The sequence below is a fragment of the Crotalus tigris genome, unplaced genomic scaffold, assembly GCF_016545835.1.
Source record: "Crotalus tigris isolate CLP2741 ecotype Arizona unplaced genomic scaffold, ASM1654583v1 scf7180000024422.1470167, whole genome shotgun sequence".
Classification (NCBI taxonomy): domain Eukaryota; kingdom Metazoa; phylum Chordata; class Lepidosauria; order Squamata; family Viperidae; genus Crotalus; species Crotalus tigris.
The window spans coordinates 792,965-811,262 of record NW_024100588.1 but is presented as its reverse complement, the minus strand read 5'-3'; the positions used below and the strand labels follow the sequence as shown (position 1 = coordinate 811,262).

At 39.6% G+C, this 18,298-nt stretch overlaps 2 protein-coding genes across 2 annotated transcripts; both read left to right on the top strand.

Moving 5' to 3' along the window:
- Positions 1–2,217: 2,217 nt before the first annotated feature.
- LOC120302020 (olfactory receptor 10G6-like) lies at positions 2,218–9,193 on the top strand. Its single transcript, XM_039329923.1, has 2 exons — positions 2,218–2,495; positions 6,176–9,193. The coding sequence occupies exons 1-2, from the start codon at positions 2,481–2,483 to the stop codon at positions 7,157–7,159; spliced, it is 999 nt and encodes a 332-aa protein (XP_039185857.1). The 5' UTR covers positions 2,218–2,480; the 3' UTR covers positions 7,160–9,193.
- Positions 9,194–9,493: 300 nt separating this feature from the next.
- LOC120302023 (olfactory receptor 10S1-like) lies at positions 9,494–12,935 on the top strand. The gene is made up of 2 exons (XM_039329931.1): positions 9,494–9,580; positions 11,612–12,935. The coding sequence occupies exon 2, from the start codon at positions 11,663–11,665 to the stop codon at positions 12,605–12,607; it is 945 nt and encodes a 314-aa protein (XP_039185865.1). The 5' UTR covers positions 9,494–9,580; positions 11,612–11,662; the 3' UTR covers positions 12,608–12,935.
- Positions 12,936–18,298: the final 5,363 nt, after the last annotated feature.

The following is an 18,298-nucleotide window of genomic DNA, read 5'->3' as shown; positions in this document are numbered from 1 at the left end:
CTTCGTCGTTAGGACAGAAGGTTTCCTCACCCACTATAGGCAGGTGGATTAGAGCTTGTATTTCTCTGGCATACCAGACTCAGTCACTACAAGCTCCCAGCCATATCACGGCCCATTCCACCAGGGGCGCAGCCACTACAGCAGCCTGGTCTACCCAGGCATCCATAGAGGAAGTTTGTAGGGCAGCAACATGGGCATCGCCCTCCTCCTTTGTCCGTCACTACAAGATGGATATATATGCATCTTCTATGGCTTCATTTGGCCGCAATGTCCTAGAACACCCATTAACATTGGGTGGGAACCAGGCCCAATCTAATTCCCCACCCTAGGGACACAGGGCTTTGGTATGTCCCATCCATGGGTTCTCCATCCAATCATGCTGGAGAAAGGGGCGTTGTCTTACCTGAACGCCTTTTCTCAGCATGATGATGGAGAATCCACTCCCTTCCCATTAGGTCAGTTGGCCTGGTCCCCATTTGTTCAGACGCGTCGGACTAAAGTCTGGGTATCGCCTTAGCCTAAAACTGGGGTGCAGTTGGCACAGAGGGGGCGGTACTAAATTTCAGACTTAGTCTAATTGGAGCAGATAGATTAAGACAACCCATCCATGGGTTCTCCATCATCATGCTGAGAAAAGGCGTTCAGGTAAGACAACGCCCCTTTCTAGTCCACTGCTCAAGCAGGATAACCTATACCATCTCAGACAAGTGACTATCTAGCCTCTTTTTAAAAATCTCCAGTGATGTGCGTCATGATTTCTGGGGGCAATCTGTTCCATTAGTTAATTGTCCTCACTGTCAGGAAGTTTCTCCTTAATTCCAGGTTGCTTCTCTCTTTAATCCGTTTCCAGCCATTGTTTCTTGTTCTGCCCTCTGGTGCTTTGGTGAATAACATGATCCCCTCTTCTTTGTGGCAGCCCCTCAAATACTGGAACACTGCTATCATGTCACCCTAATTTCTTCTTTCCTTTAGACTAGCCAAACCCTAGTCCTTTAGCCATTCTCCATATGTTTTAGCCTCCAGGCCCTTAGTTATCTTAGTTGTTTTTCTTTGCACTTTTTCCAAAGTCTCAACATCTGTTTTGTAATATGGTGACCAAAATTGGTTGCAGTATTCCAGGTGTGGTCTCACTAGAGTTTTATAAAGCGGTATTGTGTGATCTTGATTCTGTGCCTCGGTTTACGCAACCCAGGATTGTATAAAGTGTAAACATAGTTTTACTGTTGAACGGCTCTTCCTCTTAGCATATTTGTTTTTCTGATAGTCATTCTGAATCTGTCTTTTAATAACTTCATAACATGGAACGTGTCTTCTCCTAACAAACAAGAGAAAACATCTCCTGCTTTTTCTAGTTGACTCATTGTACTCCAGCTTAGGATTCCTCTGATCTATTGAAAAGTTGTGGGTGCCCTGTCACTCAAGAAGAGACTGGACAACCATTTGCCTGAAAAGGTACATGGTCATGAAGGGGCTTGGATTAGATGACCTCTAAGGTCCTTTCAAATTCCATTATGACAGTGGTTCTCAACCTGTGGGTCGGGATCTCATTTGGGGTCGAACGACCATTTCACAGGGGTTGCCAAACAATGCAATCCGCCATTTTTTCCCCTTTTCCTTAGCTGTGCTACTCCCTCTCTTGAATAGAGTCTAATTCTATTGGCTTTCAAAAGCCAATAGGAATTGTCCAGGTTGTCTCTGCCCTGCTGAGCCTGCTAAAAGTCCCATTCTGCAAACGGTGCTGCACCAGTTGAGTAGTCCTTGACTTATGACAGGTTGGGGGTCGCGGCATTAAAAAGGTTGAGAACCACTGCATTATGACATTCAATCAGTTATGGAGTCTCTTCTCTCTTGCCTCATATAAAGTTTAAAAATGGCTAGTAGTTTTCCTCCCTACACCCATTGTATTCATTTGTCTGTTGGAAATTTGTACCCATGTACTGAGAGAATTTAATCTAAACAGTCCATTTCAAATCTGTGAGTCTGTAGCTCTCTTCTACTTGATTAGAAAAAATTGATCTGGTTAATGATCTGTTCATTAACCTCCCATTTTCAAATAAGTCTCCCTAGACTTGGCCAGCAGAGATGCTGCTATTTCTTTCCTTGGAAACCAAGGAAATTCTCACTGCGCTGACCTTGAGGGAGACAAAACAATAAAAGGCAAAAAGATAAGGACACTAGCAATAAATTAGCTTGTTGCAACACTTTATCAGAGCTATAGGGAGTTCCAGAGCTGTTACGCAAATACACCAGGCAGAAGAACTGTCCAAATCTTAAACCCATCAAGGATCAGCTAAGAGTCACAGCTATATTGATGTTCTCTGGTGGGCCAGCATTAAAAACAGACTTCTCTGGATTCAAATTCATGACAAGGAGAGTTGCTGCTTTCAACCAGACACTGATGAGATGAAACTGTGAATTTCTAGAAATTTGTAAAAAGAAATTGAAAAGAATTCTGGAATGGACAAGCTTTTAAATGCTCTATGCCAAATAGAGAGGTAAGAAAGTATGTTATTAGGAACATGGAATTCTACAAGAAAAGTACATATATATATAAGTGAATTAGAGTTAAGGGACTAGATGACTAGATTTATTTGAATAGAATGACTAAAGATTAACTATATTCTTAACTATGATTAAAAAGAATAAGAAATTCGAGAAAATAAATACAATTAATCTAGGAGGGATGTATATTCTAAGTACTATATTATTTCATATGTTTTGTTATTATTGCTTTCCTCTCTTCTTTTTCATTTTCTTTTTTTAAAGAAAAGAAACGTATTAATATGATGATTGTTAAGGAATATTGGAACACTTTAAGAAGGATGAAATATTTTAGATATTTAAAGGTGACTGAACTCAAGAAAAATATATATAATACATATAAAAAGTTTTGAATTAGAGTTAAGGGATTAGATGACTAGATTTATTGAATAGAATGTTTAAAGATTAAATATATTTTTAACTATGATTAAAAAGAATTAGAAATTTGAGAAATAAATACTACTAAGCTAGGAGAGATATATATTTTAAGTACTATGTTATTTTCTCTATTCTGTTACAACTGCTTTCTTCTATTCTTTTGTATTTTCTTTTTGTATTTTTTTTCTCTCATTCTTTTTCTCTTCCCCTCTCTTTTTACTTTTATATTTAATACTTAAGAAACACAAAAGTGTGAGATGGCTTATATGGAAAAAATAGAATCAAGTCTGTCAACGTAAATGTAACTAATTGCTACCAGTAAAAGTACTCAGAATTTGGTGGGGGAAATAAACTAAAATAAGGACTGTAACAGGATTGATGATAAGGCAATCAAAATGAATGGAAGGAAAAGAAATGTATTAATATGATGACTCTTTTTTAGGAATATTGGAAAAAATATACTAAATTGTCAGTTATTAAAACAATAAGAATTGTATTAACGCAATGTTTGCAAAAAAGGATGTTTTTAGGGAAAGTGGAAAGTAAATAAAATTAGTATATGAAATACAGACTATAGAAATTAATTGTTAAGGACTGTTTTTACAAATGTAACCCAGACACCACACTGTTTACCAACTATTGAATGATATATGTTTGTGTAAAAAACTAATAAAAATTATAATAATAAAAAAAGAAACATGGAATTCTTGAGCTGGAATGGGACTTTGAGATCTTGGATCCTGATCTTCTGTTCCATGCAGGAATCCAAATAAAGTCAACCTGTTTTGCTTCTGCTTAAGCACCTCTAGTGAAAGACGAGCCCATCTGTGTCATTGGTTAGGATATACATAATTTATGCACACTAATAGATTTGGAAGGGACCTTGTAGGTCATCTAGTCCAACCCCCTGCTCAAGCAGGAGACCCTATATCATTTCTGACAAGTGGCTGTCCAGTCTCTTCTTTAAAGCTTCCATTGATGAAGCACCCACAACTTCTGAAGGCAAGCTGTTCCATTGGTTGATTGTTCTCACTGTCAGAAAATTTCTCCTTATTTCTAGATTGAATCTCTCCTTGATCAGTTTCCATCCATTGTTCCTTGTCTAGCCTTGGGGTGCTCCTCTCTATGACAGCCCCTCAAATATTGGAACAGTGCTATCATTTCACTCTTGGTCCTTCTTTTCTCTAGACTAGCAGTTCTTGCAACAGTTCTTCATATGTTTTATCCTCCAACTCCCTGCTATATATTTATTATATAACCACAATCCCTCATTTACTATTACCATAATAACCTTAGCCTCCCTTGGGTAGACCTGGTCCTCTTGCTTCTTTCACAGTTGTAAGAAAATGAGGATAGATGCAAAACATAGATGATCTGAGCAATGGCTAATGGAGGCAATAATTGAAGCAATACTTTATGAAACTACTTGTATCCAGTAACTAGAGTTTGGTTGATGTTCCACAGAATCTTCCATTCTCTTCCTTGCATTCCTTTAATTACTAGATTTTTATAGAGTGCTAATCCAAAGGAAGGCCAGGGCAAATCTCAAAATGGTTTGCCTTAACCTTTAAAGGTGGCATCTAGCGGAGATTGTTGGTCTCTAGACTCTTTGCATTTCCTTTTAAGTAGACAAAGCAGTTATACCACTTAAGAATATTTGTGATGACAAAGATCAGTTCTGCAACGTTTGGATTTTTTTAGTGGTGTCTACCACCAGCTTTGTAAATGGAGATGCTTTCCATAATAGGAGAACTGGCTAGAGATAGGAATCTTTTGAAAATCTGATTGATTTGATTTGTATCTTACCTTCTTTCCTGGAGATTAAGGTAGTTTATAAGGAGATCTCTCTTCTTTTTGTCCACATTATAACAGTTTGAGGTAGAATGGACTGAATTATGGTTTGTTCCATACCAAATATTTTTTCCCATCTTTAAATGAGGAGTGAAATACTGTAAGTCATAGCACCCACTTAGAAATTTTGTACATTCTGGATTTTTTTAAAAAGATACTTCTTGGAGAATTAGATTTTCTGCATTATCCAGATATTAATCCACATGCTAGCTTATCTAGCATGTGGATTAATATCTGTCATCTCCCTGCCCCCCTGAAAATAGGGGAGAGTTAGGGATTAACCTTCAATTTCCAACAGCATTTCCTTGGATTTCATCTATGTTCTTTTGGAATTTTTTTTTCTCTGTTTGCTAGCAAATTCTGTCATTTAAACCTAAGTAGAATAAAACAGTGCCATTACCTAAGCATAACCCAAACACAATTTCTGTTGGAGACACCAGTCTTCAAAATTTGGAGCAGCCCCTTTCTCTGGTTGAGCACACCTGTACTGGAGTTTGATTTAGTTTCCTTTCCCTAGCTTTATGCTGTTAAATTGAATACACATTCTGTGTGCCTGTCCATATATCCATCTAATCTATCTAATCTCTCTCATGCCTGCCTGGCTGCTTGGCTGCCTATCTATATCTATATCTATATCTATATCTATATATCTAATCTAATCTAATCTAATCTATATATCTATGTCTATGTCTATGTCTATATCTATATCTATATCTATATCTATCTATATCTATATCTATATCTATATCTATATGTATCTATGTTAACAAATGCGAGAAAAAACGAACACCAAGATATAATAAACCAGCCTGTTTAATATAAACAAGCCTATGGTTAAGAAGAATCACTAAACTTTCGTCCGGTCAAAAACTGCTGGCATCATCAGAGTTAGAATAGGAGGAGATTAGGAAGGCAGCTCATATAGCCTCCTGCCTCTGCGCCCGGCTCCTTGAGCGCATCATCGGCCCGTTGATTGTATTAATCCGTATCGTGCAGAGTTGTTCTGCATCAGACAAACTGTCTTTGACTCCACTGGTTGTTTTATGATCCTCAAGTGCTCTTTTAGAGCGTGTGCAAACACTTGGCAGGCTTGTGTTCAAGGAGCTGGGCACAGAGGCAGGAGGCTATATGAGCTGCCTTCCCGATCTCCTCCTATTCTAACTCTGATGATGCCGGCAGTTTTTGGCCGGATGAAAGCTTAGTGACTCTTCTTAACCATAGGCTTGTTTATATTAAACAGGCTGGTTTATTATATCTGGTGTTCATCTTTTCTTGTATTTGTTAACATAATGCCCAGGATTCACATTTTTAATATTTTAAAAGACACATCTATCTATCTATTTATCTTCTATGATCTATTTATCACTTTGAACAACTGATGTGTTTTTGTCCCTTTCTTTTGCAGATGAATCATTTACATCATCAAGCTGATACCCTATCTCACTGTGCCAGTATGGAGTGCGAAAATCAAACAAGAGTTTACCATTTTGTCATTGTTGGATTCCCTTACCCTCATGATCTCCGATTTCTTTTGTTTGTCTTCTTTCTACTTATCTACCTAATGACCTTCTTAGGAAACCTTCTTATCCTCTTGGCAGTGGCATTTGAACCCCAGCTGCACAAGCCCATGTATTGGTTCCTTTGCCATTTATCTCTCTTGGACATGACTGTATCCTCTGTGGTGGTACCCAAGATGGTGGCTGGATTCCTAGAAAGGGGTGGCATCATCTCTTTTGGTGGTTGTGTGACCCAGCTGTTCTTCTTTCACTTCCTGGGGTGCACTGAGTGCTTTCTTTACACTGTGATGGCTTATGACCGCTTCCTGGCCATCTGCAAGCCATTCCGCTATGGCAACATCATGAACCCCAAAGCTTGCCTCTCTCTCTCCTTGGGAACCTTGTTTGGTGGCTCTGTGCATTCCATGATACAAACCACCCTCACCTTCCACTTGCCCTATAGCCATGGCAATCAAGTAGCTTACATCTTCTGTGACATCCCAGCTGTCTTGAAATTAGCCTGCACTGACACCTCGCTCAATGAGATGGCCACCTTTGTAGACATTGGTTTCTTGGCCATGACTTGCTTCCTCCTTATCATCATCTCGTACATCTACATCATCTCAGCTATTCTCAGGATTCGTCATGCTGAAGGACGACGTCGGGCATTCTCCACTTGTGCTGCCCATCTCACAGTTGTGATGACTTACTATGTTCCCCTGGTATTCATCTATCTCCGTCCAGGATCCCGAGACCCATTGGATGGAGTGGTAGCAATCTTCTACACCACAATTACCCCACTCCTAAATCCCATCATATATACCCTTAGGAACAAAGAGATGAAAAATGCATTAAGAAAACTCTGCCTCTGGCATTTGTTGAGACCCAGTTGAGTGCCTCAGCCCTTTTCATCTAATGAAATCATTCATTTATTTTATTGGATCAGCATGGGGCAAGACTACAGCAACACAAGGTCAAGGGTAATTCATACTGTATGTTACTTGAGGATAAAGAAATGTTTTGAAGAACTAAATAATTCCTTATAATTGGGGAGGGGGGGAAAAGGAATTAGGGAACTGTGGCATTAAGAAAGGAACAAAAAAGGATAGAAGTCAGGTTCTGTTAGACCTAGAGAATCAGGACCATACATTAACTTGCATTTCCAAGGTTTATTGCTGAAGCCTATACATAAAAATCTGGTCAACTTACCTTCAGTACTGAATTGGTGTCAGAGAAGGGTCAAGGAATTAAGAGGGCTTGGACTAGAATCATTTGTGTCAATGTAACAATTCTAAGCTGATGACAAGCTTCACTCTGCTTTCCAGCTCTGCCTGCTCTTCTCCTACACATGGTTTTGGAAGTTTTTCTTTCTTGCCCACCTGCCAAGGATTTTTTAATTGTCTGAAGTATTTTATGGCAATTGACTATGCTAAATGGCAGATTATGACTCGGGATCTCCAATGTACAAATGTATTCTTATTCTCTGGATGGAGCAGTATCTAGGATCTCAAACTATTCTCCAGATGATTTTATCTGGCATCTGCTCTCACATGTATCCCACTGATGTCCTGAAGGCTGCTTTAAGCTGCTCAAGCTATTTCCCCTCTAGCTGAAACTTCTGAAAATTGACCTTTTGACCATCTTGAAAAACCAGGTTTTCCCCTTCCTTCCACGCTTCTGCCATGCATGAAATTCTAGCAATCCTTTTTCTGGGTTTGTGGTCTTTTCCTTTCTCACTGAATAATTTGCCTGCCACCATTTCTGCTTCATTAGGACAAGAAACAATCAATGGAAACTAATCAATGAGAGAAGCAACCTGGACTTAAGGAGAAACTTCCTAACAGTGAGGATAATTAACCAGTGGAACAACTTGTGAGTGCTTCGTCACTGGAGCTTTTTTTAAGAAGAGACTTGACAATCACTTGTCTGAAATGGTATAGGATCCCCTGCTTGAGTAGGGGGCTGGACTAGAAGACCTCCAAATCCAGCCTTCCATCTCCACTCTATTCTGATTATCAAAGTCATGCAATATACAATAGCCTGCTTGGAGAACAGCTCTTGAATGTAGTTTGATTTCATAAAGCTCACATTGAGTTTGTTTCAGTGAACAAGACATGTCTATTTCAGGTATTGGTATCATGGAAAGAAGACAATTTTTGCAGGTTCCTTGGTACATTTTTTTTTTAAAAAGTCAAAATTCCCCCTTTCCCCAAGAGTCACTTCTTAAGAGGAATATTTGTAAACCATCAGGAAATATTCACAAATGGAAAAAGGGGTGAATGGTGCAGATATACATGAGAAGGAAAACATTTGCTTCTCTTGTTATGAAGTAAGATGGAAAGGCTTTGTCTAGAAGCTCAGGAGATGAACAATTCATACATTTGAAGCACAAAAACTATGTAGTGATTGGCAGCATTCTCATTGCTCAGCTATTGGCCGAGGAGGACCAGCTCTAGACTTGGAAACATCACCATCTGCAAGAATAGCCAAGCGGCAAATATTGCAATGCAAACCCTGACTGTTTTGTACAGGCATGCAATATTGTGCCTCACATGTGAAAGTAAGGAGCTTGTGTTGTGATATAATGACACTATGGTCAGGATTGGTCACTTACGGTTGCAAGTGTCTTGCAAACAAAAAAATAAAGGTAACTAAAGGGCTAGAGGCTAAAATGTATGATGCACAGTTGTGGGAACTGGGAATGTCTAGTTTAACGAAGAAAAGGACTAGGGGTGACATAATAGTAGTCTTCCAATATTTGAGGGGCGGTTACAAAGAACAGGTGGATGACCTATTCTTCAGAGTACTTGAGTCAGTGAGCAAACATCCAATCACTACTTCCAGAAAACTCTATAACTGTTGATTTCATTCCAAATGAATGAATGAATGAATGTATGTGTGAATAAATACAGTATATGGACAAACAAATAAACAATTAACTCTCTTTCCATGCCATGGGTGTGTGTGATTTACAAAAGCCTGTCCCCATTGTTTCCTATAAGAAGGGATTCCATTTTTATTATCAAACTAAATAACCCTATTGGGTCATTGCATCAGAGATATTTTTTTATCTAAACCAATAAACAGAATGATCATGGGCAAGTAATGAGAACAGAAGTGAGTTCTGATTTTCTGCTGGCTTCCCCACTGACTTTGCTTGCAGAAAACGGGCAGGGAGCATGAGAAATCACCATCATGTGACTACATCTGATCGTGGAATGGGACAACTCGCCGTGGCTGACTTGCTACTGCCAACTCTCCACCACCAATTTGCCGAGACACCTTGCCGTGGGACAACTCAACACAAGATAATTGTACGGTATTCTCTTCCTCTCTTAATATTATTAGGGTGACCATCTGCCTCTGTCTCCTTTCTTAGTTTTATTAAAACAATTGGGATTATTATTATTATTATTATTACTATTAGCCAGATATTCAGACTGGATTTGGTATTTTTGTCTATCTATCAAGTCCTTACCAAAGACTGGGGCTAGACAGATCTGGATGTTTGATGGTGTTACAGATATTGTTGCAGGATGGAAGCAGTTCCTAGTAAGGTCACCTTTTGCAATTGACTACTAGCAAATTTGTCAATGCCAATGGAGTTCAAGAGGCACTACAGTTCTTTTGGGATTGCACCCAAGGCACTACTACTACTACTACTACTACTACTACTACTACTACTACTACTATTACTACTACTACTTATTATTATTATTATTATTATTATTATTATTATTATTATTATTAATATCTATTATTGGAACAGATCTAGAATACAGTTATTTCGCATTGAGTTGGCCGCAGCGAGTTGGCTCATGGTGAGTTAGCCCTGGCGAGTTGGTCATGGTGAGTTCTCCTACACCCACTGAACATGATGTTGTGGTGGTGCTTCAAAGCAGTGCAGTGCTAATGCGTGGCCATAACTTTGCCAGTAAAGCTAGTCTGAAGATCCTTAAAATTCTAATCCAACAAGAGTCATGGGTCCCAGATTCTGGATGAATTCTTTAAGTTAGCCCATTTGTGGACCTTCAACTCAAAAATTGTTGCCCTAGGTTTGAAGGTTAGAAAGAGACAAACAAATTGAAGGTTACAAACAGAAAAACAGACAGGAGAGTTTTAAATGGAATTATACTTTAAGCTACAGAGTTCTGGTTTCAAGATTTAGTCTCTTAGCCAATGGGAATTAATCAAAATGACATCTAGCTATACAGCAGAACCCTGGGAGACAGAAAGTTATATTTCCTCTTGTTCAAACAATCCTTACTGAGAATAAGAATACTGTTTTGACTTTTCCCAATTGTGCCAGATGTAAAGGAGAAAGAGGGTCAGGAGGCTTCTAAAAGATGAAATTTGCTTTCTCGTGTTTTCCTTTTGGGTTGCTGTAGCCCTAGAGAATTGGACTGTGACAGTTTAGAACATAAAAAGTCACAGACTGCATCACTTAAACACAGTGGCTAGATACAATACTGAGAGACCATTTTAGGTAAGGCTAGTATATGAGAATATAAACTTGTGATTTCAGTGGGACTACGTAAACCTGGGAAGCTGGTTTGAGATTATATTCAAAGGTGGGCTTAGGAGTGGGTGTGAGAAGGTGGACAAATTCTACTCAGTTTAAACACAGAGACTTTTAAGCTTAGACCAACTGTTCTTTGGAGGTTGGGGATTGGCTGTCACCACGATGTAAAAAAGATGTTGAGACTCTAGAAAGAGTACAAAGAAGAGCAACAAAGATGATTAGGGGACTGGGGCTAAAACATATAAGGAACGGTTGCTAGAATTGGGTATGTCTAGTTTAACGAAGAGAAGGACAAGGGGGGACATGATAGCAGTATTCCAATATCTCAGGGGCTGCCATAAAGAAGAGGGAGTCATGCTATTTTCCAAAGCACCTGAAGGCAGGACAAGAAGCAGCGAGTGGAAACTAATCAAGGAGAGAAGCAACCTAGAACTATGGAGAAACTTCCTGACAGTGAGAACAATTAATCAGTGGAACAGCCTGCCTCCAGAAGCAGTAAATGCTCCAACACTGGAAGTTTTTAAGAAGAGACTGGACAGCCATTTGTCCGAAATGGTGTAGGGTTTCCTGCCTGAGCAGGGGGTTAGACTAGATGACCTCCGAGGTCCCTTCCAACTTTACTACTACTACTATTATTATTATTTAATTTTTAACACAAGTAGAAGAACTTAAATATTCCATGTTTCCTAGCAACAAGCAATGTAACAATCCTCTATCCTCTATCCTCTACCTCTCTGTCTCGCTAGCTTGCTCGTTATCTATCTAGCTATCAAATAAATTCATAGCTTGATCATCTGTTTCAATTATTTGCCTGATTTCACAGTTCCTGCTTCCCAGATTTTGATGCCCTACAGACTGCTACAGTTTCTAGCAGATGGATCCAGATAATCAAACCAAAGTGAGTGTCTTCATCCTTGAGGGTATACCAAACACTGCCCGATTTCCCTTTCTTTTCTTTGTCATCTTTATGATCATCTACTTATTGACAGTGCTAGGGAACCTCCTCATCCTAGTCACCATTGTGATGGAACCCCATCTTCATGGTCTCCCCATGTACTTTTTTCTCTGCAATCTCTCTCTTCTGGACACCTGCCTCTCCTCAGTCACTGTGCCCCAAATCCTGGTCAGTTTCATAGCACCTAACTACAGAGTCATCTCCTTTGGAGGTTGCGTCCTTCAACTCTACGCTTTCCATTTTCTGGCTAGCACTGAATGTTTCCTTTATACTGTCATGGCTTATGACCGTTACCTTGCTATCTGCTGTCCACTGAACTATACCACATTGATGAACAGAAGAATTTCCTTGGGACTTGTAACTGGCACGTGGCTTACGGGTTCTTTTCATGCAGCAATACATACCATTCTAACTTTCCGTCTGCCTTATTGCGGTCCTAATAGGGTTAACTATTTCTTTTGTGACATACCGCCTGTGCTAAAGCTGGCTTGTGTTGATGTAACTGTGAATCATGCCCTGATAAGGATAAACATTGCTCTGGTGGGTTCCAGTTGCTTTCTACTGATATGTATTTCCTACACCTACATAGCTTCTGCTATTTTGAACATCCAGACGATGAAAGGAAGACATCGGGCCTTCTCAACCTGTAGTGCTCATCTCACTGTAGTGGTACTATATTATATCCCCGCCATTTTTATCTATATGCACCCGGCTTCAAGTTATGCCATGTATGGGATGTTAGCAGTGTTCTACGCCATCATCACTCCTATGTTGAACCCATTCATATACACACTGAGGAATAAGGAAGTAAAAAGGGCTTTGAGGAAATTGATTGTTGGACACCTGATTTCTGAAAAAAGATAAGTTTGGGGTACTAAAATCAGAAATCCAAATCCTTTCTCACCTTGTTGAAATTATTTGATGTATGTTGTTTTTCATGATTAATTTTTCATTAGTGATATACTGAGCATTAACCATACAACCACAATAAATGTTTTGTTTATATATTTCTTTATTGTTTTTTTTGTTTTCTCCTTTTGTTTAATTGTTTGCTCTTCTTTTTCTTTTAAAAATGATTAATAATTTTTTTTAAAAAAAAGATAGGATGGGCAACTGAGTTGAGAAGTTAGATTAGAGAGAATAAGAATCACCTAGTGTTTTATTCTCTATCATGATAATCCAAAGTCACTACTTTTCCATCCAGGGTAAGATAGATAGATAGATAGATAGATAGATAGATAGATAGATAGATAGATAGATAGATAGATAGAGAGAGAGAGAGAGAGATGGAGGAAGGGAGAGAGAGAGAGAGAGAGAGAGAGAGAGGAAGGAAGGAAGGAAGGAAGGAAAAGAAAGAAAGAAAGAAAGAAAGAAAGAAAGAAAGAAAGAAAGAGAAAACATGGATTATTGTTAGTGTCAAATATCATCTAATCCACGTAATGGATGCAAAGAATTTTCAACCTAAATGTCATTTGGGCTTCTGAATCACCAGGACTGCTAGACAGACAGATGAAAAGAGCGTCCACTTTGATTATTGCTTATTATATTAAATCAACTTTTTCCTGTATTTTATTTTGCTGATCATCCATCCAATTGGTAGATGATTTAATAAATAAATTAAGTTAAACAAGAAGATGCTGAGTTAGACAAGGTAAATGCTGAGGTCCTTTGGTTTTCAAACATCTCAAAAGACAAACAACCTAACTCTTTACACGTGTGATAGGGTTGCTAAGAATCCAATATGTGTCATTTATTTCTTATTGCAACAGTTCTTATTGCATCAGTATAGATTGCTGATACATAATGTTCCAATGATGTACATAATATTGATAATTGATGATTTGCTTGTCAGAAGCTGGCTGGAAAGATTGCAAATGGCAATCACATAACCCTAGGATGTTCCAACTGTCATAAATGCATGCTAGTTGCCAATGGCTGAATTCTGATTACGTGGAGATGCTGTGACAATTGTAGGTCCAGTTGTAAGTCTTTCTTTAGTGCAGTGTTTCTCAACCTTGACAATTTTAAGGCATGTGGACTTCAACTCCCAGAATTCCACAGCCAGCATTGCTGGCTGTGGAATTCTGGGAGTTGAAGTCCACATGCCTTAAAATTGTCAAGGTTGAGAAACACTGCTTTAGTGGCTTTGTAACTTTGAACAGTTGCTAAATGAATGGTTGTAAATCAAGAACTACCTGTATCTCTAAAATATAGTAACCCAAAGGCACTGTTTTTTCCTCGCCCCATGCCAAAGGTGGTAGCTGCATTTCCCAATGAAGCTGGATGCTCATTTTTTTTTCATCTCCAAAGTGGGACTCTAAGCCTGTATTAGGCTGTTTGGTTACAGATGTTACATGATACATTTTCTCCTGTCCTCAGCATATGCTCCTCAGCCAGCCAGCTCATTATCAGATATTTCATTAGCAGCAGAGAAATCCATAAGGGGATGAACTCTATCTGGTGTGTGATGCTCATGAAGCAGGTAGTGTGACCTCCAATGGATACAACTGAAGGCTGAATGCACTTTTCTCTGGGGATTAAATTCTGGACTGTATTTGTCATACCCCTGCTCTTTTTTTGCTTGTTATTGTGAAGATGTGGGTGCCTAAAGGCAATTAGCAGAATGTAATGTTTTAGATGGGTCCTTGGTTCTACTTCGGTTTCTGCCAAACAGAAGCTGGTCAGGGCCCTGAAGTCTTATGGTGCAAAGGTTGGGGTAGTCTAACATAGTGCTTCTCAACCTTGATGACTTTAAGATGTGTGGACTTCAACTCCCAGAATTTGCGAGTCAGCCTTCTGGTTGAATAATTCTGTGAGTTGAAGTCCACACATCTTAAAGTCATTAAGGTTGAGAAACACTGCTCTAAATGATTAACAGAGCTACAGGTAATGTTGGAATCTTATTATTGTTCAGATTTGCTTATGTGGATTCTTAGACCCAGCAAGATTAGATAATACATGTTGGGTTCCTACAACACATTAAACATAGAGCTTTGTCCCTCACACTTGTGATATAAGGCCTCTAGGGCAGTGTTTCTCAATCTTGACAATTTTAAGGCATGTGGACTTCAACTCCCAGAATTCCACAGCCAGCAATGCTGGCTGTGGAATTCTGGGAGCTGAAGTCCACATGCCTTAAAATTGTCAAGGTTGAGAAACACTGCTCTAGGGGAAGTCTTTACTACGTTTGAAGAAGGACACTGTCAAACTGAAGCATATCCAGAACAAAAGGGAAGATCCAGGGTTTTCCACTGGGCAACTTCAAGATGTAAGACTTCAACTCCTAGAATCCCCCAGGCAGCATCCCCACTCAGGAATTGTTAGAGTTGAAGTCTACACATCTTAAAATTGGGGAGGTTGAGAAACATTACTGTAACTAGACCCTAGAGAGCTTTTATTGCAGCAACACAGCCTAATTAGCCAGCACTTACTTGAGAGACCTGAAAGCAATTAGTGTTGAAGGAAATCAAGAATGGCCAGGTAGAGTTAGGCCACTGGAGAGTTGGCGTGCAATTTTAATGAGCTCCATTGAGCATTGGAAAGTAATGTAGTAGTAGTTTGCCGTAGCAACTGGGAAATCAAAGTAAGATGCTTGCATTAGTTTTAATGCTTTTAATATTGACCTGTAGAAATGTAATAGCCATTCTCTTGGCACCCTAACTGTAGACCTTTTGGAGTGATTGATTGATTGATTGGTTCAATTTACATCCTTCCTCACCTAGAGATCTCTTTTGAATTTAAGTTTCCAACAGCATCCCTGGCTTGAAGTCATCTGTGATCATCCATGGTTGAGAGTGGATTTTGAACTTGGGTCTCTCTAGGTCTACTAAAACAACCTCACTGGAGAAGTATATGAGCTCCTCTGCCATTTGAAATGACAGGTTTTGCTTCCCCTATGGAAACTGGATGATCATAGGTCAGAGATGGTATAGGGGAACCTGCATTAACTTCCTAACTTTTCAATGGTCTTCAAGAGCAGCTCATGTAGAGTGCCTTGTGGTAGACCAACCAGGAAGTGACTAAGGCAACAGTAGCTATGAGTAATTGATCCCCAAAATGAATCCGACTTCAGCTACAGCTGTCACCTGTTCCAGATATATCCCTCTGCTGCCATCTACTGATCCCTGTAATGTTTAATGTGTTCAACAGCTCTTCAGTTATTGATTTTGTGACTTGGTAGCAAAGGAATCAGCAAGGAAATTTTAGAATAGAATAATAGAATAGAATAGAGTTTTGAAATAGAATAGAATAGAATAGAGATTTGAAATAGAATAGAATAGAATAGAATAGAGTAGAAGAATAGAATAGAATAATTGGAAGGGACCTTGGAGGTCATCTAGTCCAACCTCCTGCTCAGGCAGGAAACCTTCTACCATTTCAGACAAATGGCTGTCCAATCTCTTCTTAAAAACCTCCAGTGTTGGAGCATTCACAATTTCTGGAGGAAAGTTGTTCCACTGATTAATTGTTCTGACTGTCAGGACATTTCTTCTTAGTTCCAAATTGCTTCTATCTTTGATTAGTTTCCATCCATTGCTTCTTGTCCTACCCTCAAGTCCTTTGGAGAATAGCTTGACTCCCTCTTTTTTGTAGCAACCTCTGAGATATTGGAACACTGCTACCATGTCCTCCCTAGTCCTTCTCTTCATTAAACTAGACATACCCAATTCTAGAAACCATTCTTTATATGTTTTAGCCTCCAGTCCCTAATCCTCTTAGTTGCTCTTCTCTGCACTCTTTCTAGAGTCTCAACATCTTTTTTTACATCGTGGTGACCAAAACTGGATGCAGTATTCCAAGTGTGGCCTTACCAAGATCACTTCACGTGATCTTGATTCTATCCCTCTGTTAATGCAGCCTAGGACTGTGTTGGCTTTTTTGGCAGCTGCAGCATACAACTGGCTCATAGTTATGTGATTGTTCACTAGGAGTCCAATATCCCGCTCACAGTTACAACTGTTTGGCAAGGTACCACATATAGTGTACCTGTGTATTTGGTCAGGCAGTGTTAGAATCCAATTAAATGTAAATATATATATAAAAAATATATAGCAACATACACTATTTCCACCCTGTTGATATGTACAGTACAGTGTCAAGATGTGTGGCTTGACAGGGTGAGCATGTATCATGATGGTGCAATGTTACTTCCAGCATTCCCCCCCTTAGAAAAGAATATATGTAGTTGAGTGTTGATACTTTTGATATCTTCTGAACTTGGTTGTTTTCTTGCAGATGTTTCATTATCCAACTAGTGTGTGGCAGCAGCTTAAAAAGCTAATACAATCCTGGGTTGTATAAACTGAGGCATAGAATCAAAATAACACAAAGTATTAGTACTGCTTTATAAAGCCTTAGTAAGGCCACACCTGGAATACTGCATCCAATTTTGGTCACCACATTACAAAAAAGATACTGAGACTTTGGAAAAGTGCAAAGGAGAGCAACTAAGATGATCAAAGGCCTGGAGACTAAAATGTATGAAGAACGGTTGCAGGATTTGGGTATGGCCAGTCCAGAGAAAAGAAAGACTAGGGGTGACACGATAGCAGTGTTCCAGGTTTTGAGGAGCTGGCACAAAGAAGAAGGGTTCAACTTATTTTCCAAAGTACCTGAAGGCAGGACAAGAAAGAATGGATGGAAACTAATCAAGGAGAGAGGCAACCTGGAATCAAGGAGAAACTTCCTAACAGTGAGGACAATTAATCAGTGGAACCGTTTGCCTTCAGAAGTTGTGGGTGCTCCATCACTGGAGGTTTTTAAGAAAAGTCTGAACAGCCACTTATCTCAAATGGTATAGGGTCTCTTGCTTGAGCAGGGGGTTGGACTAGAAGACCTCCAAGGTCCCTTCCAGTTCTGTTCTGATTGAAACCAGGTAACATTATTGGTGCTGTTGATGTTACCGATATTATCTAGTTGGGGAATGAGCTTATCTACAAGAAATCAACCAAGTCCAGAGAATACCAAGGGCGCAACATTTCCCCCCTTGTTCTCCCCTGCCAACACCCCTTTGCTTCCCCTTCCCTTTCCCTCTCAGTTTCAAGTTGACTTAGAAAAGGAAAGAATATTGGAGTGGTGTCCAAGATGTCAAGGGATACATGTATTGTTTATGCACTGCTTTTCATCTCACAATCCCCTCTTCCTGCCCTGCATCCTCCCCACTTCCATGTCACCCCAGAGGCAGTGGTTCTCAACCTGTGGGTTGGGACCCCATTTGGGGTCGAACGACCATTTCACGGGGGTCGCCAAACAACGCAGTCCGCCATTTTTTTCAACCGGTCGTAGCTGTGAGGACTACTCAACTGGTGCAGCACCGTTTGCAGAATGGGATATAGAATCCAAGAGAGTCTATTCTATTGGCTTTCAAAAGCCAATAGGAATTGTCCAGGCTGTCTCTGCCCTGCTGAGCCCGCCAAAAGTCCCATTCTGCAAACGGTGCTGCACCAGTTGAGTAGTCCTCGACTTATGACCGGTTGAGTAGTCCTCGACTTACGACCGGTTGGGGGTCGCGGCATTAAAAAGGTTGAGACCACTGCCCCAGAGGAAGATTTCAAA